The 26,606-nt window shown below is 42.9% G+C and overlaps 1 protein-coding gene across 1 annotated transcript in view; it reads right to left on the reverse strand.

Annotated features, from left to right (window-relative positions):
• Window positions 1-25,936, reverse strand: part of LOC124553209 (zinc finger protein 708-like) — a 123,518-nt gene extending 97,582 nt beyond the window's left edge. Inside the window, exons 1-2 of the mRNA XM_047127102.1 lie at window positions 25,894-25,936; window positions 24,441-24,529 (exon numbers count right to left, since the gene is read on the reverse strand). Of these exons, the coding sequence (XP_046983058.1) occupies window positions 24,441-24,512 (72 nt within the window). The 5' untranslated portion in view covers window positions 24,513-24,529; window positions 25,894-25,936. The remainder of the gene's footprint in view (window positions 1-24,440; window positions 24,530-25,893) is intronic.
• Window positions 25,937-26,606: the final 670 nt, after the last annotated feature.

Raw genomic sequence — 26,606 nt, forward strand, 5'->3', positions numbered from 1 at the left:
TTCTGGTACCTGAAAACTCGTTTGATCCTTGCCCAGACTTGGGAAGGTGGCGTGTGGCACCCAATGGTCAAGACATATCTCTCCCAACACTCCTGCTTCCGTCATTTGATAGGTTGGTGAATGTGGCCACGGAGCCATTTAAAGGATACGAGGTGCTCCAGGGAAGGGTGCTGCTTATGCTGCTGTAGATCTCGCCAATGCTCCTTAATTGCTTCAGTGACTTCTGGCGACCACCAAGGGACTGCCTTTCACTGGGGGCACCCTGAAGAGAGGGGGATCGTGTTTCCTGCCACAGAAAGGATTGTTGTAGTCACATGCTCAACCATCACATCAGTGTTTCCTTGTGGGGGAGATTCAACAGTGACAGCAGAGGTGAAAGTTTCCCAGGCTGCCTTGTTTAAAGCCCATCTGGGCAGGAGTCCGTGGGCCTAACACACAGTTCGTCATGTGCTCTCCAGTGGATAGGTGGAAGAAGCCCTGGGCTGCAAATTGATAAATGGTTGGTTGGTTGGTTGGTTGGTTGGTTGGTTGGTTGGTTGGTTGGTTGGTTTGTTTAAAAGAGGGCGAAAGGGACCAAACTATGAGGTCATCAGTCCCTTGTTCCTAATAAAACAATGCCAGAAGTGTGAGAATAAAATGGACGAAACATGTAACACAAAACAGAAAGAAAAGAAAATCCAGAAGAACAAAAGGAAGGCAACGAACACTAAAATGAACAAAAGACAAGAAAACAGAAGAGAGTAAAGCATGAAAGTAGATTAAAGTGGCTGGCCAACCACAAGAATAAAAAGAGAAAGCCAGCCACTCTGCAACACATTAAAACATTCGTCCCAAAAGCACTAGGGTGGAGGACAAAGAGGGACAAAGGACATGTGCTAAAACCTACATAGAAGTATAAAACCCACTCTTACGGATAAAACGTAAGACTAAAGCTGTTGTGGAGGCATTGTCACCCAACACTGAAGGCAGGGTGCTGGGAAAGTTAAAAGTCTGCCACAGAGCGGCTGAAAGTGGGCAGCCCAGCAAGAGGTGGACGACTGTCATTTGGGAGCCACAGAGACACAGGTCGATCCTTGCGACGGAGTAGGTAACCTTACATTAGCCACATATGGCCAATGCAGAGCCGGCAGAGGAAAACTGAGTCCCTGCGAGAGGCCTGCACATTCATAGTCTCCGTAACCACACACAGTTTGTTGTGCATGCTGTTATGCCATTCTATGTCCCAAAATCGGAAAACCCTGCGGTGTAAAACAGAACACAAGTCAGCTTCGCATATGCCTATCTCCAGGAACGGTTTCCGTGTCGCCTGTTTGGACAGCCTGTTCACAAGTTAGTTTCCAGGTATTCTGACGTGACCTGGGATCCACAAAAACAACACGGAACAGCGAGACTGTTTCAGGGCATAGATGGACTCCTGAATGGACGCTCCCAGAGGGTAGCGAGGGTAGCACTGGCCGATAGCTTGTAGGCTGCTCAATGAGTCAGCACACAGGACTCACCAAGGCATGAGCGGATGCACTCAAGAGCATGAGATATGGCCACTAGCTCTGCAGTGAAGACCCTGCAACCAAGTGGCAAGGAGTGCTGCTCAATATGTCCTCCATGAACATATGCAAAGCCTACATGACCATCAGCCATTGAGCCATCAGTGAAAACCACTTCAGAATCGAGAGTAAGTGACAGCAGAGAGTGGAGGGGTTAACACAGTCCTTAGGGAAATGCAAAAGGTCCAGACGAAGCTGCGACCGAGACGTACACTATTGAGGCGTACGTGAAAGGACCACAAGTAGAGGTGGTAAAGGGAAGGACTTCAGTTCGGAGAGAAGGGACCGCACATGAACCGCAATTGTTAGCCCCAATCTGGGTTGTTGAGCGGTAGATAGACGCCGGGGACAGGGAAAGGAGATGGTAATTCGGATGCTCAGGGAACTATGAATGTGCGCTGCATAACTGGCGAGCAGTTGCGCATGTCTGATCTGCAGTGGAGGGACACCAGTTTCTGCCAGTATGCTGGTCACCGGACTCGCCCTAGAAGCTCCTGTTGCTATTCGAACCACACAGTGGTGCACAGGGTCAAGTAAATGCAATGCTGAAGGCCCTGCCAAACCATAACCCACACTCCCATAGTCAATTAAGGATTGGACAAGGGCTCTGTAGAGCTGCAGCAGCGTACAGCGATCTGCACCCCAATTGGTGTTGCTCAGGTAATGGAGGGCATTGAGGTGCTGCCAGCACTTCTGCTTAAGCTGAGGAAGATGAAGGAGCCAAGTCAATCGAGCATCGAAAACCAGTCCTAGGAATTGATATGATTCCACTACAGTGAGTGGATCATCATTAAGGTAAAGTGTGGGTTCTGGATGAATGGTATGACACTGACAGAAGTGCTTAACACATGACTTTGAGGCCGAAAATTGGAAGTCGTGGGCTAGAGCCCATGACTGCACCTCGTTGATGGCTCCCTGGAGGCGCCACTCAGCAACAACACTACTGGAGCAGCAGTACAAAATGCAGAATTCGTTTGCATACAGAGGTGAGACCGAGGGCCCAACAACTGCTGCTAGACTTTTTATTTTTTTTTGTCATCAGTCTACTGACTGGTTTGATGCGGCCCATCACAAATTCCTTTCCTGTGCTAACCTCTTCATCTCAGAGTAGCACTTGCAACCTACGTCCTCAATTATTTGCTTGGCATATTCCAATCTCTGTCTTCCTCTACAGTTTTTGCCCTCTACAGCTCCCTATAGTACCATGGAAGTCATTCCCTCATGTCTTAGCAGATGTCCTATCATCCTGTCCCTTTTCCTTATCAGTGTTTTCCACATTCTTTTCCTCTCCAATTCTGCGTAGAACCTCCTCATTCCTTACCTTATCAGTCCACCTAATTTTCAACATTCGTCTACAGCACCACATCTCAAATGCTTCTATTCTCTTCTGTTCCAGTTTTCCCACAGTCCATGTTTCACTACCATACAATGCTGTACTCCAGACGTACACCCTCAGAAATTTCTTCCTCAAATTAAGGCCGGTATTTGATATTAGTAGACTTCTCTTGGCCAGAAATGCCTTTTTTGCCATAGCGAGGCTGCTTTTGATGTCCTCCTTGCTCCGTCCGTCATTGGTTATTTTACTGCCTAGGTAGCAGAATTCCTTAACTTTATTGACTTCGTGACCATCAATCCTGATGTTAAGTTTCTCGTTGTTCTCATTTCTACTACTTCTCATTACCTTCGTCTTTCTCCGATTTACTCTCAAACCATACTGTGTACTCATTAGACTGTTCATTCCGTTCAGCACATCATTTAATTCTTCTTCACTTTCACTCAGGATAGCAATGTCATCAGCGAATCATATCATTGATATCCTTTCACCTTGTATTTTAATTCCGCTCCTGAACCTTTCTTTTATTTCCATCATTGCTTCCTCGATGGGCAGATTGAGGAGTAGGGGTGAAAGGCTACAGCCTTGTCTTACACCCTTCTGAATACGAGCACTTCGTTCTTGATCGTCCACTCTTATTATTCCCTCTTGGTTGTTGTACATATTGTATATGACCCGTCTCTCCCTATAGCTTACCCCTACTTTTTTTCAGAATCTCGAACAGCTTGCACCATTTTATATTGTCGAACGCTTTTTCCAGGTTGACAAATCATATGAAATTGTCTTGATTTTTCTTTAGCCTTGCTTCCATTATTAGCCGTAACGTCAGAATTGCCTCTCTCTCGTCCCTTTACTTTTCCTAAAGCCAAACTGATCGTCACCTAGCGCATTCTCAATTTTCTTTCCCATTCTTCTGTATATTATTCTTGTAAGCAGCTTCGATGCATGAGCTGTTAAGCTGATTGTGCGATAATTCTCACACTTGTCAGCTCTTGCCGTCTTCAGAATTGTGTGGATGATGCTTTTTCGAGAGTCAGATGGTATATCGCAAGACTCATATATTCTACACACCAACGTGAATAGTCGTTTTGTTGCCACTTCCCCAATGATTTTAGAAATTCTGATGGAATGTTATCTGTCCCTTCTGCCTTATTTGACCGTAAGTCCTCCAAAGCTCTTTTAAATTCCGATTCTAATACTGGATCCCCTATCTCTTCTAAATCGACTCCTGTTTCTTCTTCTATCACATCAGACAAGTCTTCACCCTCATAGAGGCTTTCAATGTATTCTTTCCACCTATCTGCTCTCTCCTCTGCATTTAACAGTGGAATTCCCGTTGCACTCTTAATGTTACCACCGTTGCTTTTAATGTCACCAAAGGTTGTTTTGACTTTCCTGTATGCTGAGTCTGTCCTTGCGACAATCATATCTTTTTCGATGTCTTCACATTTTTCCTGCAGCCATTTCGTCTTAGCTTCCCTGCACTTCCTATTTATTTCATTCCTCAGCGACTTGCATTTCTGTATTCCTGATTTTCCCGGAACATGTTTGTACTTCCTCCTTTCATCAATCAACTGAAGTATTTCTTCTGTTACCCATGGTTTCTTCACAGCTACCTTCTTTGTACCTATGTTTTCCTTCCCAACTTCTGTGATGGCCCTTTTTAGAGATGTCCATTCCTCTTCAACTGTACTGCCTACTGCGCTATTCCTTATTGCTGTATCTATAGCGTTAGAGAACTTCAAACGTATCTCGTCATTCCTTAGTACTTCCGAATCCCACTTCTTTGCGCATTGATTCTTCCTGACTAATGTCTTGAACTTCAACCTACTCTTCATCACTACTATATTGTGATCTGAGTCTATATCTGCTCCTGGGTACGCCTTACAATCCAGTATCTGATTTCGGAATCTCTGTCTGACCATGATGTAATCTAATTGAAATCTTCCCGTATCTCCCGGCCTTTTCCAAGTATACCTCCTCCTCTTGTGATTCTTGAACAGGGTATTCGCTATTACTAGCTGAAACTTGTTACAGAACTCAATTGGTCTTTCTCCTCTCTCATTCCTCGTCCCAAGCCCATATTCTCCTGTAACCTTTTCTTCTACTCCTTCCCCTACAACTGCATTCCAGTCGCCCATGACTATTAGATTTTCGTCCCCCTTTACATACTGCATTACCCTTTCAATATCCTCTTACACTTTCTCTATCTGTTCATCTTCAGTTTGCGACGTTGGCATGTACACCTGAACTATCGTTGTCGGTGTTGGTCTGCTGTCGATTCTGATTAGAACAACCCGGTCACTGAACTGTTCACAGTAACACACCCTCTGCCCTACCTTCCTATTCATAACGAATCCTAAACCTGTTACACCATTTTCTGCTGCTGTTGATATTACCCGATACTCATCTGACCAGAAATCCTTGTCTTCCTTCCACTTCACTGACCCCTACTTTATCTAGAATGAGCCTTTGCATTTCCCTTTTCAGATTTTCTAGTTTCCCTACCACATTCAAGCTTCTGACATTCCACGCCCTGACTCGTAGAACGTTATCCTTTCGTAACCTCCCCCATGGCAGTTCCCTCCCAGAGATCCGAATGGGGGACTATTCCGGAATCTTTTGACAATGGAGAGATCATCATGACACTTCAATTACAGGCCACATGTCCTGTGGATACACGTTACGTGTCTTTAATGCAGTGGTTTCCATTGCCTTCTGCATCCTCATGTCGTTGATCATTGCTGATTCTTCTACCTTTAGGCTATCCGCTCCTCCGCCCGCTTTGACAAGGCCGTTGGCAGAATGAGGCTGACTTCTTATGCCGGAAGTCTTCAGCCGCCAATGCTGATTATTTATCAAAATTTAGGCAGTGGTGGGGATCGAATCCGGGACCGAAGACGTTTTTGATTATGAATCAAAGACGCTACCCCTAGACCACGGGTAGACTTAACGGCCACTAAAAATAGAGATACACTCAATAAAAAGCCCTGCGGGACTCCCTTCTCCTGGATATGGATGGAACTATGGGAGTCACTAACTTGGACACGGAACATACGGAGCGACAGGAAGTTTTGGATAGAAATCAGGAGTGGTGTCGGGAAACCCCACTCATACAATGTGGCAAGGATATGATGTCGCCAAGTCGTGTCATATGCTTTACGTAAGTCAAAAAAGATAGCAATCAAGTGTTGTCAAAAAAGAGAGCAATCAAGTGTTGCCATCTGGAAAAGGCTGTTCGGATGGCAGACACAAGATTATCGGTGGTAGAGCGACCCTGGCGGAAGCTGTCCTGACATGGAGCCAACAAGCCACTTGACTCCAGGACCCGACCCAAGCCAACCTCCGACATACCATATGTACCAGCAGCTTATGAAGAATGTTGGTGAGGCTGATGGGCCGATAGCTATCCACATCAAGCGGGTTTTTACTGGTTTTGAGGACCGGAATGATGGTGCTCTCCTGCTATTGTGATTGAAAGACACTATCACACCAGAGCCTGACACTGGGGCAGTGACAGGAAGATGGGCAATTGGTCACTACCACACAGTTCATCATGTGCTCTCCAGTGGATAGATGGGAGAAGTCCTGGGCTGCAAAATGATAAATCAATGGCCGAGTAAGTACCATGAGGCACACTGATATGTGTGGTGGCCCCAGTATTTAAGAGGCAGAGGTCGAATTGCGACAGTAAAGTTTCGACATCTATGCCTCAGCCAGTAAGCATGGTACCACCCCATAAGGGGTTATGGGCATTAAAATCTCCCAGTCGTACAGAAGGTTTAGGAAGTTGATCAATCAGTGCGGCTAATACATTCAGTGGTACTGCACAGTCTGGAGGAAGATATACATTGCAGACAGTTATTTCCTGCAGCGCCCTTATTCTGACAGCCACAGCTTCTAGAGGGGTTTGAAGGGGCACATGTTCACTACAGACCGAGTTAAGGGCATAAATGCAAACTCCACCTGACACTCGATTATAGTCAATACGGTTCCTGTAATATCCCTTACAGCCGCGGAGGACAGGGATCCACATTGCCGGGAACCAGGTTTTCTGGAGGACAATGCAGAAACCAGGTGTTAAGCTTAACAGAGTGTAGCTGCGCCAGGCGGTGGAAGAAACTGCCGCAATTCGACTGGAGGATGACATCGTGAGGCTGAGGAGGTATGGAACATTCAATGAGGCAGTTTACACCTCAGGGTCACCTGCTGCCACCGACTCATTGCCTAAGCAATCTATGTCCATTGTGTCCGAAGGTCTGGAGAGATCTGGGTGCTCAGCAGACGCCACAATCCCCACCTAATCCGCAGATGCAGAGATTGTACATAGTGGTGGAAAGGGTGCCACCACAATTCCCTTGGTCTTGGAAACTTCTTTTCGGATTCCTCTCACTGCTCTGTGTTTCCCTGGCTGGGAGGACTTCGCTGATTCAGTCTCCAAGACTGAGGATGAGCGTGAAGACCTATGACCTGCTGCTTTTCGTCTCTTCAGCCACTGGCGGGTGTCATCGTTCCCACTAGCAGAAACCTGAGAAGGGAGTGAGCCAAGGAACCCCTTCCTGGCAAGAGGAGCCAAAGAAGACTTACGCTTCCCCAGTGCACAAGTGGGGATTGATACCCTGACAGTTGGGGGGTATTTCTCCTGAAGTAGGTGGTGAAGAAGCAACAGGGAGGGTAGTGCACCCCACCATCAAAGGGGGCAGGTGTAGCCTTCCGACTGACAAGCGACTAGAGTTGGCAGAGCTGATGAGGCTAGAATGGTTGTAGTGGCGGCGTAAGACGATGTCGTCTGTACAGGCTGTAGGCATTCAAATTTCCTCTTGGCCTCGGTATAAGTCAGGAGAATCCTGCAGTCAGGTGAACGAGGTGAATGGTGCTCTCCGCAGTTGACACAGATGGGAGGCGGGGCACATGGAGTATTGGGGTGTGACAGGCGTCTGCAATCCCAACATGTGAGGCTGGAAGTACAGCAGGAAGCCAAACTTCCAGCATTTAAAGCACTGCATTGGGGGGTGGATATAGGGCTTTATATCACAGCAATATACCATCACTTTGACCTTCTTGGGTAATGTATCACCCACAAAGGCTAAGATTAAGGCACCAATGGGCACCTGATTATCCCTCGAAACCCGGTGGACACGTTGAATGAAATGTACACCTCGCCACTAAATTGGCACGAAGCTCATTGTCAGACTGAAAAAGAAGGTCTCTGAAATATGATACCCTGGACAATATTTAAGGTCTTATGGGGCGTGATGGTTACAGAAACATCCCCAGCTTGTCATAAACCAGAAACGCCCGTGACTAGGCAGACAATGCTGTTTTGATCAAGACTGACCCAGATCTCATTTTGGACAAGCCTCCCACCTCCCCAAACTTGTCCTCTAAATGCTCAACAAGAAACTGAGGCTTTGTCATTATGTAAGATTCCCCATCAGCTCTTGAGCACACAAGGTACCAGGGTGAATAAGAGCCACTGCCATCCTTAGCCTGATGTTCCTCCCATGATGTGGCCATGGAGGGGAATTATTTGGGGTTGTGATGAATTGAGCCCATAAACGGTTAGAGACTTCTGGTGTTTGACCACCAACAAGAGATGATGTACTACACTTCATTGCGTGTCATCTGCCCTGATGCCACCCACTCCTACCAGGGGCCCTCCCCACAGGTGCCACCCAGCCACAGCAAAGGCCACCTGGCTGGATGGCCATTGCCAGGAGTCCCAATGCCCCAGGGTGATGGGCATCTACTCCTCGGCATACATAGGGAGTTAGCAACGCAGGCATCAGCAGAGCAATCCATGTGTGGTCAGGGGACTACAACCAACAAGGTACATGGTGGCCCCACCACAACGGACTGGCTACCGTGCTGGGTATCACGTGCAACCAAGCAAACAAGTCCATTATCATCGTCAGTGTAGAGAACGATTCTGCACATTTAATTAAAAAAATATGCACCCAGGAGGGTGACATCGCTCAACAGTTGGAGAATGAGCAGAAGAGCAGATCCATGTCGACGAAGGATGCGATAGGTCTCAGCACATGATGCATCATGTAAGACGCCCTTCCCCAATTGGCTCACTCTTCAAAAAAATTTTTAAAAATAGTGGGCAAACCTTACAGGGGATGATTGCATAAATGCAAAAATGTGTGAGGCTCCTTTTAGTTGCCTCTTACAACAGGCAGTAATACCTCAGGCCTATTCTAAGCCCCAGACCCACAAGGGGTGTTGTTCAATTCCCCTCGTTCAGCAGTGGATTCGATGATTTGGTAATCCTGAACACTATTTTAAGTGTGACCATGCTTAGCCTTAGACCAAGTTTTTGAAGAGTCCACTGATCTACACAACTACTGTGGTCATGTGGCTGTATTAAGTGTGAATGACAGTGGAATTTAGGTGCTCCCTTAGTATGGTCCAATTTTGTACAGTTTGGTACACTTTGTCTTGGACTTTCACTCAGTGTGTGCTCATCATATTGTGGGTGTTTAAATTGACTCAGTACATCAACTTCATGGAATGCACCACTGCCAGCTACCCTTGGACCGCTTTCACTGAAGTTATGTAAATTATTGTTTGAAATTTGTATTAGCATTTTGTAAATTTTGGTGTTTGGGGGTTTGTTGGGTCGAGTGCTCTTCTTGTACACTGTGTCGAGCCCTATTAGGATGGCCACATGCTGATTGGCTCTATGTCAATCACATGTCATATTCAGATGTCCAGCCTTGTGAAAGGTTGAGGTTCACGGGCTGGAAAAAGCAAAAGTGCGTAAAACTATCAAGTGTTACTGAGCTCTGAAGGATTTTTTGTGTTCGTTCACTAGCCATTTGTGAGATGGAGAGTGAAAGAAATTTATTCTGCCTCACGGCTAGTTACTGCTTACTAGATTTAATTGTTCAACTGTTTGATATTTTAAAGTTGTCATGGGGTGACCTTTCCCCACCTTTTACTTACTTATTTCTACAAGTTGGTTCAGGGTACTAATTACCAGTTCTCCTTTTTAAATGGTGTTCTGAACTGCTATGCATGCACATTCACTTACTATGTCACTTACACATTTTCTGTGGTATACCTTAATAGAATTTTCACTGTGCCTGAAGCCATTTATATCAATCTGTGAACTCATTCTATTATTAATTACTTACCTGCTCATTGGGGTAAGATTTAAGGACAATTGTTCTGTCAGCCTGAAGGCAGCTCCAGAAATCAGTGCACTTGTTTACTTTTTCAAATTATCTAGGTATTTTAAGAATTTCCTTTTTCTAGTGGTCCTGAGGCAGCTATAAACTGCTCTGTCTTCCAGTATAGCTATTCAGTTTTTACCTCTGAGATGAATTAGGCTTCTCTGTTGTCTTAAAGAGCCATCTGTTTCCAAATAGTTATTTGTTCATTTGTTGAAGCATTTTCTCAGTTGCAGTTTGTGAAGGTGGAAATTTTGAATCTAAAATCTAAGAACTGAAGCCAGCCACAGCTTTTGTCTTTCATTGCCACTTAACTAAGGTGTGTAATGTCTTAAACTCGAAAAGTTCAGAGTGTTGTTCGTAACCCTGCTAATGCATCTGATTTTAGTTATTTTTCTTAAATAAATATGTTTCAATGAACAATGGTGACTCATGTGAACCCCAGTCTCTCCAGTCCTCCTCCCACTTAATTTCCCTTTTCCTGCTGGATGTTTGGTTGGTAACAGAGGATGGTTATTTTCCTGGAAGGAAAGGGGGGAGGAGGCAAGGTATTCTCACACTCCAGAATGAGATTATCACTCTGCAGCGGAGTGTGCGCTGATATGAAACTTCCTGGCAGATTAAAACTGTGTGCCCGACCGAGACTCGAACTCGGGACCTTTGCCTTTCGCGGGCAAGCTGAGCTACCGAAGCATGACACACACCTGGTCTCACAGCTTTACTTCTGCCAGTATCTCGTCTCCTACCTTCCAAACTTTACAGAAGCTCTCCTGCAAACCTTGCAGAACTAGCACTCCTGAAAGAAAGGATATTGTGGAGACGAGATACTGGCAGAAGTAAAGCTGTGAGACCGGGTATGAGTCGTGCTTTGGTAGCTCAGATGGTAGAGCACTTGCCCGCGAAAGGCAAAGGTCCTGAGTTCGAGTCTCGGTCGGGCACACAGTTTTAATCTGCCGGGAGTTTCATATCAGCGCACACTCCACTGCAGAGTGAAAATCTCAGTCTGGAAACATCCCCCAGGCTGTGGCTAAGCCATATCTCCGCAATATCCTTTCTTTCAGGAGTGCTAGTTCTGCAAGGTTCGCAGGAGAGCTTCTGTAAAGTTTGGAAGGTAGGAGATGAGATACTGGCAGAAGTAAAGCTGTGAGACCGGACGTGAGTCATGCTTCGGTAGCTCAGATGGTAGAGCACTTGCCCGCAAAAGGCAAAGGTCCTGAGTTCGAGTCTCGGTCGGGCACACAGTTTTAATCTGCCGGGAGTTTCATATCAGCGCACACTCCACTGCAGAGTGAAAATCTCAGTCTGGAAACATCCCCCAGGCTGTGGCTAAGCCGTATCTCCGCAATATCCTTTCTTTCAGGAGTGCTAGTTCTGCAAGGTTCGCAGGAGACCTTCTGTAAAGTTTGGAAGGTAGGAGATGAGATACTGGCAGAAGTAAAGCTGTGAGACCGGACGTGAGTCGTGCTTCGGTAGCTCAGATGGTAGAGCACTTGCCCGCAAAAGGCAAAGGTCCCGAGTTCGAGTCTCAGTCGGGCACACAGTTTCAATCTGCCAGGAAGTTTCATATCCTCATACTGTCATTCACAATGAGGTGTGTGTGTGTGTAGGTATCCACTGCTAAACATGGGGTCCAATGACTGTCCCAATTTGTCCTTATTGAAGAAGCAACAGTTGATCTACGAATTAAAAGTGTGTCAGCTGCCATGTAAGGGCAGTGTTGCCTAACTTGTGGCTCATCTGCATGCCAGTGTGGACTACCCCTTGGTGATTAGTACGAACTGCATCAGGGCGGTAGGTGTTGCACATCCTGACTGAGCTCTGGCCATGACAACCTTGTGTCAGGAGGTAGAGTGTTTAGAAAGTAGTCAGCCGCACCATAAGCAAATACGCGCAATTCAGACAGAATTGATTCATTGGGCTAATCACTTGTGGGGTATTTCACGACGTAGTCTATTCTGAGCAGGTTAGATTAGCTCTGCAATTACAGGGGCAGGTGATGACTTGCAAAGTGGTGTCAGCCACCTTGATTTAGAGAAATTAGGTGCAATAGGTAGTGAGCAAGATTCTCCCACCAACAGATAACTGCTGGAAGCAGTAGCAATACTACAAACACCTTCAAGGACCAGACGGGAATTCATTTGGAAAATTACCTTACCAAATAATGTTACTGCTTCAAACTATAATAGAACTTTAAAATTAGAATTTAAGACAGGTGAAATCCATTCTGTGGATCATGGTCTAATTTATGTTTCATGCTGATGCTTTTGCTATCTCCAATAATGTTGTTCATTCGTTGTACCCCGTGTGTTAAGCTGTGTTTTCAGTCGAATTTTACACAGAAGTACAGGATCGAGGAATCCTGGAAATCAATTATTGGGTTGAAATTATCTCATATTAAGAGGCTGCTCAAGCATAAACATTTGGTAAGTGCAGTTTCCTAATGAACCTTTTCCTATGTACATAGGTGAATATGTATGGCCATTCCAGCCTTGGAATGGCAAGTCACAGAGATACAAATACTCAATAATATATTAGAGAAAATGCAGCCACATGGCTTACGTTCGATCATAAATGCACATCTTATACTGGATTAGAGGCTTTGGTGTCCGCTACAGATGCCAGAGTTTCGTGCACCAGTAGTGATGGGGGTTTCAGCATCATTATCAAGATGGGGATCGAGATTCCAGGCAATTTAAAAGGGGACCACCCAGAAGGAACAAGCATAGGATGTGTTTCCAGTGTAACAAAGAGGGGCATCTTGTATGGCAATTTCCAGTTCCATGGAAGGAGAGTCAAACAGCTGGTGTCACAAGGAATAGAAGAGGCATGGTAGTGTTCTACTACCGGAGTGCTGTGTCTGTGTCAAGTCTGAGGTATGGAAACCACTGCCTTACCTTTGGGAACAACTTAACTAGGAACCAGTGTGCACCCTCCTCAACTATGGTAGTTCAGTTTGTCGTCTAGATTATCTGTGGTATTTGGAGTTCTGCCACACCTGTGAATTACCTTGTTTGCATCCATCCTCCAAATGTCAAGCTTTCACTGGGCAGATGTTGCCTCTGGTTGTCAAAACTGAGTATTGGAAAATTTTGTTGGCCTGTGAAGTAGGAAGTAATTAAAAATCTTTCAGTGAATTTAATTTTGGGGTGTGTTTTTGTAAGTGGCAATGGGTTGGCATTAGATTGTCAAGGCAGGGTTGTTTATTTGAAATTTAACCCAGCTGAAAAACTCATGTTGTGCTCCTGTCGGGTTGCCACTGGAATTCATAGCGTTACCGCAACGTTCGCCATTTGGGCTCAGTCACCTTGGTCTAGTAGAGGTGAAGCAGGTACTGGAAGTTCTTGATTGTTTAGTGCAGATGTTAACTAACAGACTGGACATCACCAATAAAATCCAGTACAAGATTCGCCTTACAAATGACATTCCAGAGAGGTACAATCTTTACAACTTTCTCTATCAAAGGTGAAATGTATATGTGCTTTGATTAATAATACATTGTTCGATGGGGTCATCGAGCCCTCAACCTCAGCCTATGCTTCTCCCATATTCTCAATACCTATGGGCAGCAGAGCAGTGTTTCATCCAGTTGTGGATTATCGTGCAGTTAATGAGAAGGTAGTTTTGGAATCTGTCACTTCCAAATCTACCTAATTTTTTTTCTTCATTGAGTGAGGCTCAGTATTTTACTGTCCTGGATCTCAATCAGGCATATTATCAGATCATGCTAACAGAGGATTCCAAGCATAGTACTGCCTTCTGTACAGACTGGAACCTCTACGATTTTAACAGGGTGGCCTTTGGTTTGTCAGTGGCAGCTGCCATTCTGTCTTGCCTTCTAGATTGTGTTTTGGGTGATTTCAAGTGTGTCTATAATTACCTATATGGCATTGTTATTTGTAGTGCTAGTCTGTCTGGACAGCTGCAACTTTTTGCAGACCTGGTTTACCAGAGGGAGGTGGGACTTGATGTGAAACCATCGAAAATCACACTGGTACATAGGTTTCATTCTCGGGACATCTTAGTTCCACTGATTGCATTAGAATTGACCAGGAGTATACTGGTGATTTGTGAAAATTTACAGTTCCTAGAAATAAGAAAGGTGTGGCACTGTTCATAAACACGGCAAATGCCTTAACGATTCAAGAAATTTCAAATGAGATGAAAGTCATCAGGAATCTTTTGGAGGCATTAAGGTGGCGCTTACTAACCAACTAATATTAGCCATACCCAACTTTGAGCTCCTCTTGTTCTTGCAGATGGACGCCTGTAATTCTTCTGGAACAGAAAGTGGCAGCTGGCCTCCTGCAGGAACAGAATGAGATGGGTCTGTGGCAGGCTGATGCTCTATAGCCTACACACCTTAAAACTTTCACCTGTGGAGATGAAATATTTTATGTTTGAATAGGAAGCCTTGGCAGTTCTGTTTTCCCTTGACAAATTCAGATTTTATTTTGAACACCGAGACTTTTGTTTAGAGACTGACACTCAGCCTCTTAGTTAGGTTTTGGCTCATTACTTCCATAACACCCTCTTAGGCAGTCATTTGGGCATTTATACAACTGTTAAGATCAGACAACACATCGCCTGGTCCTCCCTGTATAACAAAGACTGGAGGTTGGTGGGGGTGAAGATCGTTCAACATGTCACCTGGTTTTCCCTGTATAAGGACATCCAGAATTTGGTGGGGGGAGTGTGAGCTGTAAGGGAGCTGAGCCCAACCCGAATTCTCCCATGGGGCATTTAGAGTCTACACATGAGAAACACCTGATGCATAAATTTTTTATTGATTATATAGGACCACTTCCACATGTGTGGGTGTTAGGCACCTATTAGTTGTTATGAACAACTTCTCTTTTCTTCTCATTCCAAGCAGAAGGGTGACTATTCTGGTAATTATCCATGCAACAATCATGGACTAAATGGTTCAGTGCAAAAGTTGGGGACAGTGTTAGTCCAAAATCCTAATATTGCTCAAAAAGCGGAGTTAAGGTTCGCTAGCAAGCTGGCTCCTCAATTCTCTGTACCCTATGAGATTGCCAGGGTGGTGAGCCAGGCAAACCAGCTGGTTCTGAATTTCTGCACAAGTAAAGACTCACGTGTGCTTATTACGCAGGTGAAGGAGAGTCACATGTAAAGGGCTTTTTAATGGCGGGGCAGGGGGAATTTGGTTTGGCGGGGGATGTTAAGATATGGTGGGGTCCGTCTCTGAATTCCAGCCCCATGTGCCAGCCAGATGTTACATCTCACAGCTCGGAGCTCATGGCACCAGTGGTGTTGTGGAGCCACACTGGGTGGCAAGGAAAAGCAGTGCATTTCACAGGCAGTCGGTGTCTTGAAGCTGGACTGGAGGGTGAGCCATGCAGGGCTCATGGGCAGCATGTGCTGTTTGGCCGAATTTTATGTGCCACTATCATTATCACCATCACTACACTAAAACAATCTTCTTTCAATTATGGTAAGTGCCATAGTCTGATCCGCCCCAACGTTATGATCACCACTCTAAAAGCTGGTATGTCCACCTTTGGCACAGATAACAGCAGGAAGACATTGTGGCATGGAAGCAATTAGGCCTTGGTAGATCATTTGAGGTAGTTGGCACACGTTATGTTAAATCACATCCCAGATGTGTTCGATCAGGTTCAGAGCTGGCAAATTGGGTGACCATCGTATCAATTGGAACTCACCACTGTGTTCCTCAAACCATTCCACCACACTCATGGCCTTGTGAAATGGTGCATAATTTTGATGAAAAATGCCACTGCCATTGCAAAATATGATCATCATGAAGAGGTGGACCTAACATGAACCATGGATCTTGTCACTGGTTGGGAGGCTTGTGTGGCTCAGCAACACAGACAGCTGTAACAAAGGTGAAACTGCAACGGACGAGTATCTGCTGGGAGGCCAGACAAACATGTGGTTGCTGAAGGATGGGCAGCAGCCTTTTCAGTAGTTGCAGGGGCAACTTTCAGGATGAATGATTAATTTGGCCTTGTAACATTAACCAGAATGGTGTTGCAGTGCTGATAGTGCAAGCAGGTGAAAGCAAGGAGAAACTACAGCTTTGTGATTAAATGGTGAAGGCGTCCTCTTGGGTAAAATATTCTGGAGGTAAAATAGTCCCCCATTCAAATCTCCAGGTGGTGATAACTCGGGACCAAGTTGTTATCAGGAGAAAGAAAACTGGCATTCTACAGATTGGTGCATGGAATGTCAGATCTCTTAATTCGGCAGGTAGGTTAGAAAATTTAAAAAGGGAAATGGATAGGTTAAAGCTAGATATAGTGGGAATTAGTGAAGTTCAACGGCATGAGGAACAAGACTTCTCGTCAAATAAATACAGAATTATAAATAAAAATGAAATAGGGGTGATGGAGGTGTAGGTTTAATAATGGATAAAAGAAAAGGAGTGTGGGTAAGCTACTACAAACAGCATAGCGAATGCATTATTGTAGTCAAGATGAACATGAAGCCCATGCCTACCACAGTAGTACAAATTTATATGCCAACTAGTTCCATGGATAATGAAACAATAGAAGGAATGTATGATGAGATAAACAAAATTATTTAGATAGTGAAGGGAGACAAAAATTTAATAGTCATGGGGGAGTGGAATTCAATAGTTGGAAAATAGAAGGAAAAGTAGTAGGTGAATATGGAATGTGGGTAAGGAATGAAAGAGGAAGCCGTCTGATAGAATTTTGCACAGAACATAACTTCATCATACACTGTGCTCGAAAGTATCCACACACCCCAAAAAACATTAGTTTCTCATATAGATGCATTGTGCTGCCACCTACTGCAAGGTACTCCACATCAGCGACCTATGTAGTCATGAAAGAGCAGAATGGGGTGCTCCGCGTAACTCATGGACTTCGAATGTGGTCATGTGATAGGGTGTCACTTGTGTAATACATCTGTATGTGAGATTTACACACTCCTAAACATCCCTTGGTCCACTGTTTCCAATGTGATAGTGACGTTGAAACATGGAGGGACATGTACAGCACAAAAGCAAATAGGGCGATCTCGTCTGTCGACTGACCGATACTGCCGACACTTAAAGAGGGTTGTAATGTGTAATAGGCAGACATCTATCCAGACCAATGGACAGGCATTGCACACTGCATCAGGATCAACTGCAAGTACTATGACAGGCAAGTGGTGAGAAAACTTGGATTTCATGGTCAAGCAGCTACTCAATTTGTTAGAGGAGCTTGAAATTTATAAAGCAAAAAACAGAGAACCAACTAAACTGCTCAACTGGCAAAATGATTGTGCCTAGTGCCTACTTTGCTTTACTTGACAATGTTTTACTCTAACCACTGCACGTCTCTGTTACATATGGTGTGTTGATAAGTTCACCTAGTATTGAGTGCATCACATATTTACATAGTTTTCATATGTTTTACGCATGACTCTAGTATCTTCTTGTTCCTTCCCTATTCATTTCATAGCCTGCATTAATCAGATAGTGTGGATCATCCACTGTTAGAGAATTTTATCATTATTCTCTTGCAACGGAGTGCCATAGGGTACGAAGGGCCCTCTGCCGATCATGTTCCTCCAACCAGTTCCCACCTGTGCGGAATACTGGCGTTAGCGCTAACAGAGGGCACTAATTATGTGCAGCACTATGTTTACTTTCATTTGTGGCTCCTTTAGCAATTTGTTTTATGGTTGTTTAATATTACCAGGTGCACTCTCACTGGTGTTCAATATTAACGTCATTATCTAGAATATTGGCACTTGAGCACATGTCAACCACTGTTCCTTAACTCTTCCTCTTTTTAACAATATTACTTATGTCATTTTTTTACTGCTTTTTATTACTGTAATGCCTTTTATACATTATAAGCTTATTACAGACTTCCCTCTTTATTTCTGCTGTTTCAATTAATTATTGAAAACTACTGTATGCCGACATTAGTGACATCTGGTGACCTTACAACACAAACATCTTGTGGCTACTGTACAGCAGCTTGTTTTAAACAGTAGCACTACTGACAACATGACTCGTGCATGTGATGTTAATTGTATGTATTTGATGATGCTGGTGCTGATTCCACATTTAACATTTGACGATGTCACTATGGCTGCAGTACATTAGGACTTTGTTTTTATGAAACAGGTATGCCTCTTCATATTTAAAATGCAGAAATATGTCAGTAGTACTTTTCATTATGGTCTTTTTATTGTTTTTTAAGCTGTAGACAATCTGCGAGTATTTATGTTTTTCCCATTTTGTGCTGCAGATCTGATGATGGTCATTATAGACTGAAACCGGTAATCTGTTAACAAAACATTTGTGACCATAGATGTAAATTAAAGGAAAACTTAGCCTAACTTGGTTTCGTGTTTTTCATGGAGGGGCTTGCACCGCCTATTGTTTTGTGCGGCACTATCACAGCACAACGCCTACATTGATGTTTTAAGCACCTTCTTGCTCCCAACTGTTGAAGAGCAATTTGGGGACAGCAATTGCACCTTTCAACACAATCGATCACCTATTCATGATGCACGGCCTGTGGTGGAGTCGTTACATGACAATAACATTCCTGTAATGAAGTGGCCTTCATGGAGTCCTGACCCGAATCCTATACGACATCCTTGGGAAGTTTTGGAATGCCGATGTTGTGCCAGGCCTCACTGACCAACATTGATACCTCTTCTCAGTGCAGCATTCTGTGAAAAATTGGCTGCCATTACCCAAGAAACATTCCAGCACCTGACTGAACATATGCCCACAAACGTAGACACTGTCATCAATGCAAAGGGTGGACGAACATCATATTGAATTCCAGCATTACCGATGGAGGGCACCACGAAATTTTAAGTCATTTTCAGCCTGGGGTCCAGATACTTTTGATCACATAGTGTAGCTAACACTTCGTTAAAGAATCATGACAGAAGGTTGAACACATGGAAGAGGTCTTGAGACACTGGAAGGTTTTAGATAGATTATGCAATGGTAAGACAGAGATTTAGGAATCAGGTTTTAAACTGTAAGACATTTCCAGGGGCAGATGTGGACTCTGACCGCAATTCATTGGTTGTGAACTGTATATTGAAACTGAAGGAACTGCAAAATGGTAGGAATTTTAGGAGATGGGATCTGGATAAACTAAAAGAATCAGAGGCTGTGCAGAGTTTCAGAGGGCATTAGGACACCATTGACAGGAATATGGGAATGAGATACAGTAGAAGAGGAAAGGGTAGCTTTGAGAGATGAAATAGTGAAGGCAGCAGACGATCAAGTAGGTAAAAGACGAGGGCTAGTAGAAATCCTTGGGTAACAGAAGAGAGATGGAATTTAATTGATGAAAGGGGAAAATATAAAAATGCAGTAAATGAAGCAGCCAGAAAGGAATATGAACATCTCAAAAATGATATCGACAGGAAATGCAAAATGGCAAAACAGGGATGGGTACAGAGCAAATTTAAGGATGTGGAGTCCATATGACTAGGGGCAAAATAGATACTGCCTACAGGAAAATTTAAGAGACCTTTGGAGAAAAGAGAACCACGTAAGAGTATCAACAGCTCAGGTGGAAAACCAGTTCCAAGCAAAGAAGGGAAGGCAAAAAGCTGAAAGGAGTATATAGAAGGTCTCTACAAGGACAACGTACTTATAGGCAATATTATGGAAATGGAAGAGGACGTAGATGAGGATGAAATGGGAAATATGATCCTGCGTGATGAGTTTGACAGAGCACTAAAAGACCTAAATTGAAACAAGGCCCTGGGAGTAGACAGCATCCATTAGAACTACTGATAGCCTTGGGAGAGCCAGCCTTGACAAAACTCTACCATCTGGTGAGCAAGATGTAGGAGACAAGCGAAATACCATCAGACTTCAAGAAGAATATAATAATTCCAATCCCAAAGGGCACAGGTGCTGACAGGTCCGAAAATTACCAAACTATCAGTTTAATAAGTCACAGGTGCAAAACACTAACACGAATTCTTTGCAGACAAATGAAAAAACCAGTAGATGCAGACCTCAGGGAAGATAAGTTTGGATTTCATAGAAATTTCGGAAAACTTGAGGCAATATTTACTTACATTTTCAGCATTTGTAGACTTAGAAAAAGCTTTTGACAATATTGAATGGAATACTGTCTTCCAAATTCCAAAGGTGGCACTCATCGAATGCAGGGAGCAGAAGGCTATTTATAATTTGTATGGCAGAGTCGAGGGGCATGTAAGGGTAGCAGTGGTTGGGAAGGGAGTGAGACAGGGTTGTAGCCTATCCCTGATGTTGTTTAATCTGTATCTTGAGCAAGCAGTAAAGGAAACAAAAGAAAAATTTGAAGTAGGAATTAAAATCCAAGGGGAAGAAATAAAAACTTCGAGGTTTGCGGAGGACGTAATTCTGTCAGTCAGCAAAGGACCTGCAAGAGCACTTGAACATAATGGACGGTGTCTTGGAAGGAGGATATAAGATGAACATCAACTAAAGCAAAGTAAGGATGATGGAACGTAGTCAAATTAAATCAGATGATGCTTACGGAATTAGATTAGGAAACGAGACACTTAAAAGTAGTGGATGAGTTTCACTGTCTGGGGGGCAAAATAACTGATGATGGTCGTAGCAGAGAGGATATAAAATTTAGATTGGCAATGCCAAGAGAAGCCTTTCTGTCCAAGAGATATCTATTAACATGGAGTATAAACGTATGGGTCAGGAAGTCTTTTCAGAAAGTATTTGTATGGAGTGTATCCATGTATGGAATTGAAACATGGATAATAAAGTGTTTAGACAAGAAGAGAAGCTTCCGAAACATGGTGCTACAGAAGAACGCTGAAGATCAGATGGGTAGATCATGTAATTAATGAGGAGGTACCGAATAGAATTGGGGAGGAGAGCAATTTGTGGCACAACTTTACTAGAAGAAGGGATCAGTTGCGAGGACATGTAATGAGGTTGCAAAGGATCACCAATTTAGTATTGAAGGTAAGTTCGGAGGGTAAAAATCATAGTGGGAGACCAAGGCATGAATACACTAAACAGATTCAGGAGGATGTGGGTTGCAGCAGTTACTCAGAGATGAAGAAGCTTGCACAGGATAGAGTAGCATGGAGAGCTGCATTAAACCAGTCTCAGGACTGAAGATCGCAATGACAACGTAAGAGGTGGATGTGGTTTGCAACCAGTTCACAACACTCCTTTTCTAACATAGTGCCTTGTACGAGCTCCAGTGAACCCATGGGTGCCCACATGGTCTTTTCCTGGAGTATAATGGAGGTCCTGCCAGTACAGGAGTAAAGGAACCGTACCCTCACAAAGGCAGGACCATGCAGTGGTCTGCCATTGTGCCAAATCCAGCACCAATAGTTACCTGTCTATTTCAGTTGAAGTTGTTGATGTCATGGCATTAACACTGGCACATTCGTGGGTCATCAGCTAAACAGACTCATCATTATGAGTGTTTTGAGCATTGTGCATTCAGACACACTTGTACTCTGCCAAGCATTTAAGTCTGATGTTAGTTACACCATAGTTTGCTGCCTGTCTTGTTTTAACAGTCTGCCCAACCTATGATGTCTACCATCTGTCATGACAGGTGCTTGCCCAACCCCATAATGTCTGGGCATGGTTTAACCTTTATTTCACCCTGTGTTGAAGACAACTGCGACAACACTCCTCAAACAGCCAACAAGCTGTGCAGCTTCCAAAATGCTCCTGCCAAGCCTTCCAGCCATCAAAATCTGCTCTCGGTCAGACTAAGATAGATTGTGCGCAGTCCCTATTTTACACCCGGTCAGCATGCTCATTGATAATCCATGCACCGTGCGTGTCTGACTAGAAGACAAGGTTAGGTGCTATTGCCTGGATGAGTTTATATTGATAGCAAATCGGTGGTCATAATGTTTTGGCTGATGTGTATATGGATTTAGTATTATGACTTCCAAATGGAGGCTGGGCAGTGCCAAGGGAACCATTCTGCAACATTCGAGGCAATTGTGAAATGCATCAACTTATTACAAGGGCCTATCAGAAAATAATGCCTCCAAAGTTTTTATTCTGTTCTTTATATCAGTTAAAGTATTACTTGTCACGCATATTACTCTGTTGATGTTTCCACTTTTCTGAGAATATGCAGGACCCTCTCGCTGGAGAGTTTTGAATTACAGTGTGTAAGATGGGTGTGTTATTTAACCATGTCGACATGTGAGAAAACCTTCAGAAAACAGAGCACTGATTCAAATAGTTCACACACACATGGGGCACCCTTTCCTTCAGCATGACAACGCCGGACCATACACAACCTGCAAGTGACACCCTTGATTCATTATTATTGATCATCCACCATAGTGTCCTGGCTTGATTCAATGAATTTTCAACTGTTTCCAAAACCTAAAGAACACCTTCAAGGATAATAGTGATGAATTGCTGTGAGCAGAGGTGAGGCTGTGGAGCTACCAAGAAAATCAAACATTCTACAGTAATGACACCAACAACCTGGTGTCTCATTGAGAGAAAGGGTTCAGTGCCAGGGTGACTATGTTTGATATAAACATACAAACACGAAGAATAAATATGTTAAATGTTAAGTTTGTTTTAATTAAAATGCTTCAATAATTTTCAAATAAAAATTTTGAGCCAATACTTTCCAGCATGTCCTCATGCCCAAACTATACACAATCAAAAATTAAGTTTTAATTAATTTGGCAAAGGTGGCTTTCCATTGAGATAATGTCTACATGCATCTGTTAAGATCATATGGAAGTTCAGTCCATCAACTAACTCAGCACACATTGTAAGAGAAGACTTATTGTGGGTAAAGGTTACAGTCTAGGCACCATTTGGATTTTTTAGTAAACATTAGGCTGTGCTGCTGGTCAATTTGCTACATCCCTTATTTAGCTTTCACATTTCTAGGCTTTGTCAGCTCGCACCCACATTGCCACCTTTCAACCTAGGCTAGGCCTTGAGCTGCACTATGGGTCAGTCACCACAACCAATATTTCGAGGGGGGGCTAGAACCCCATTTTAACCTTGTAGCCTTTGAATAGTTCTGTGGTTCAGGTCCAAGGTGAATGATTCTTCAAATTGCTTTTCATTCACATGCTGTGTGTTGTGCATACATATCATTCTATATGTCGAACACTCATTATGTGGGGGGTAAAAGCCAAAGCCTGAACTATGTTGGGTCTAACCACTCTTACTGTATTTAATAAAATTTAGTAAATTTACTTTCTTATCATTTCCTCACAGTGATAGTTTAGGTCTACTGTACTGATACTTCTCATCAAATGAATTGCCTCACATAGTTTGTACGAACTATAATAAAACACTCACATATATTCAAATACAAATGCTGCATTAATGCTATCACAGTACTTCTGCAGTTGCACCCAAGATGGATGTTGAAACAGACTTGTTCAGCACAGATAGTTGACAAGTAGTTTGTGTGATTGTGTCAGGACCCTCAGTTCTGGTTGGCAGAATAAAAATATTAGTGGGACCAAGTGAATTTGTTTGCCTGCTGATAGCCAAATACCCTACGAACAGTTGCACTACATCAGATTTTAAGTGACATGTATATGTAAGATTATTGACAGCAGTAACTGCAACATTCTGCCAGTTTCACAAGCAATGTGTGTAACAATGTGCAGCAAATGCAGAAAGTCATTATGAACAAACCTATCAATATTTAATATGTAACCCCACGGCTTCATCAAAACTGCTGCCAACATACAAATTCATTCTGCACCTACCGGCTGTGTACCAATTTACACTTCCAGGTGATATTTGTCTGAAATTTAACTTTAGTGTTGACAGTTCTACTTACACTTTGTTCACATATTCAAAGTTAATAGTAATATTCAATGTTAATAGACTACAAAACATACTTCTCAGGTTGGTGACCATGCAAATGTCACTTTAAAGTTATTTACAATTAGGCCTAACTTATTGTACGTCATCAATAAATAAATGACAATTCTCACTCCACACCACAATACACTGCAATAATGCATTAACTGCAGCCATACCATCTATAGATGTAATGGCACTTAACATTCACTATAGTCAGTTATTCTTAAGCTGCACATTAAGGTTGTCATTTAAACGAAGTGTATCAGAGCAGAATATACCCACTTTATGGCAACCACCTTATCAGTGTAACTGGATTGTGCATTAAGGTTTTCCATGTTTACTGAACATTAAATTGAAACTCTTGCTCAATTCTATCTGAGGTTTAATACAAGGCTGATTTCAAACTGTGCAACATGTCATATTTAAGACTGAATGTTCATCAGTTTTTTAGTAAACACAATTACTCATGTTTCCAGCAATATGACATGAATTGTATGTATTCACACACTATACACACAAATTAATGAAACACAGTTAAGAAATACGAGTAAGCTACTCACCAGGGAGTGTAACTCAGTTTTTACTTCATCTGTTTCCTCTTTTTTTATCCACATAGTTGGGTCCTGGTCCATGGCTTCAGTTCTACAGTCTGAAAAAGAAAAGCAATCAGATAAGAATAGGTGCACTCTGTTTCCATTTTTACCATGAGGTATTGCTCAAAGGCAGTATTTTCACTCATCTACTGGGTGAGAACAATCATAAAATAACATGCACTGGAAATGGAGTATTTACAGTTGCTACTGCTTCTTTGTAACACTGGCTTATAGATACTGTCCTATGTGGCAATTTTGGAAGATGTGTATTTTCTTGTGCATGCACATTACAAACAATCCAAGCAGTCAATAGATCGAAGAGAAAATACTGGATAACACCAAATATTTCATTCTACACTTTGTTTGTTGTGTTAATTTCAGTCCAATAGGGACATGATGAAAATCTGGACATACAGATTGTTTGTTTATCAATGAATATGCATATTCAACATAGGTATTACTGAAACTTTCTCCATCTGTATTCATTCACCGTTGTATAATCAATTTACCATAAGCATCATCATTTTGGAATCTTAACCTGCTTTTAAGGAAAACCATAAAAATGTAACGTAGATTGCTCACTGCAATGCGGAAGCTCTCATTCTTGATTACCATCAAGATTAAACACTGGTGAGTTTTTTTTTCTTACGAAACTGGTTTACTGAAACTACTTCCTACTAACTGTAACTATGATGAGTGATCTATTGAGTTCTGATGACATGCAATGCTTTATGTTTGACGAATTACAGTTAATTTGTACCTCTTATTTCGCCAGTTCCTAAATTAAAGTATTCTTATACAGAAGTCCATTAAAACCTACACATTCCAACAAACTGGTATTTACACATGATTAGACGAATATAACGACACGAATAATCAAAGCACAGTGAAGACTAACAAAATTCAACATAATTACATCATTTCCTTTCATGCGAACTTGCTCAAACCACGAATTAAAAAAATGCTTGCGTTAGCACTACAATCTGGCGCCGCTCTATGTCTACATCAGATCACAGAAATTATCATCACGAAAATTATTACACTTAAAATAACCGCAATAACATAGCGAATGTTTGAACTTCACTGTCCGCCTTTTCCCGTCAGTCACGAAATACATGACGGAAATCCCTGCATAGGCAAACTGCTCCTGACAACACGTCATAATCTCAACCGTTTATTTTATGAAAATACACGTAGCGACTTTACCGGACAGGCCAAAAATAGCAACCACTAATAAATCAGGTATTTGGCTGTTATGAACATAACCTGAAAAATTACAACATTCACACGCCGTCAACAACGCAGCTGTTATTGTAATATAAATGAAATACCGTGTTAATTTACTTCCGAAACAATTTTTTCACTTATTCTTGTTTGCAATTTATAGACGCTTATAAATTACCACGAGAATGTCACACACAAATTTCCGCAAAATCACGAGGTTGCAGCTGGATACACACTGACAAGGTTACTACACTGACACCAGCTAAACCAAAGAACTTACACCAAGCCGAAGCTCTATGCCGTGGGCTATGAGACAAGCAGTACGGTAGAAAGGGAAAGATAAAATGCGAAAATTAAATTCCATAGGATATTCTATCCCTTTGGTAAACCCTTATCTCTGTTTTAGTACAACAACGAGATAACGTAAAATAGTTGTTATTGAAGGAATGCGTTTGAAAGTTTTTGGAATTTTAAATCTTCACTGTACTGTATGGGAAGCACTATTCTGAACAGGGGCATCACATCGTCGTAACTTTCCTTTGTTACAGGCAGGACGGGCATGCACAAAGTGCTTGACAGTGAGAACTTGTTGATTTTTCTTGTTTTCTTATTAGAGTTATGAGCTCTAAACTCTTCTTCAAAGTTTTCTTTAAATCGCGCAACAAATGGACGCTGATTTACGACATTCCCATCCGAAGAAGGAAGGAAGATTAGATTTAACGTCCCATCGACATCAAGGTCATTAGAGACAGTACACAAGCTCGGACTGTGTTAAGGATGGGGAAGGAAATCGGCCGTGCCGTTTGAAATGGAACACCCCAGCTTTTGCTTGGAGCGGTTTAGGGAAGTCACGGAAAACCTTAATCTCTGTTCTCAGATACTGGTCTGCACCGTCGTTCTCCCAATTGC

The sequence above is a fragment of the Schistocerca americana genome, chromosome 11 (assembly GCF_021461395.2).
Source record: "Schistocerca americana isolate TAMUIC-IGC-003095 chromosome 11, iqSchAmer2.1, whole genome shotgun sequence".
Taxonomy (NCBI): domain Eukaryota; kingdom Metazoa; phylum Arthropoda; class Insecta; order Orthoptera; family Acrididae; genus Schistocerca; species Schistocerca americana.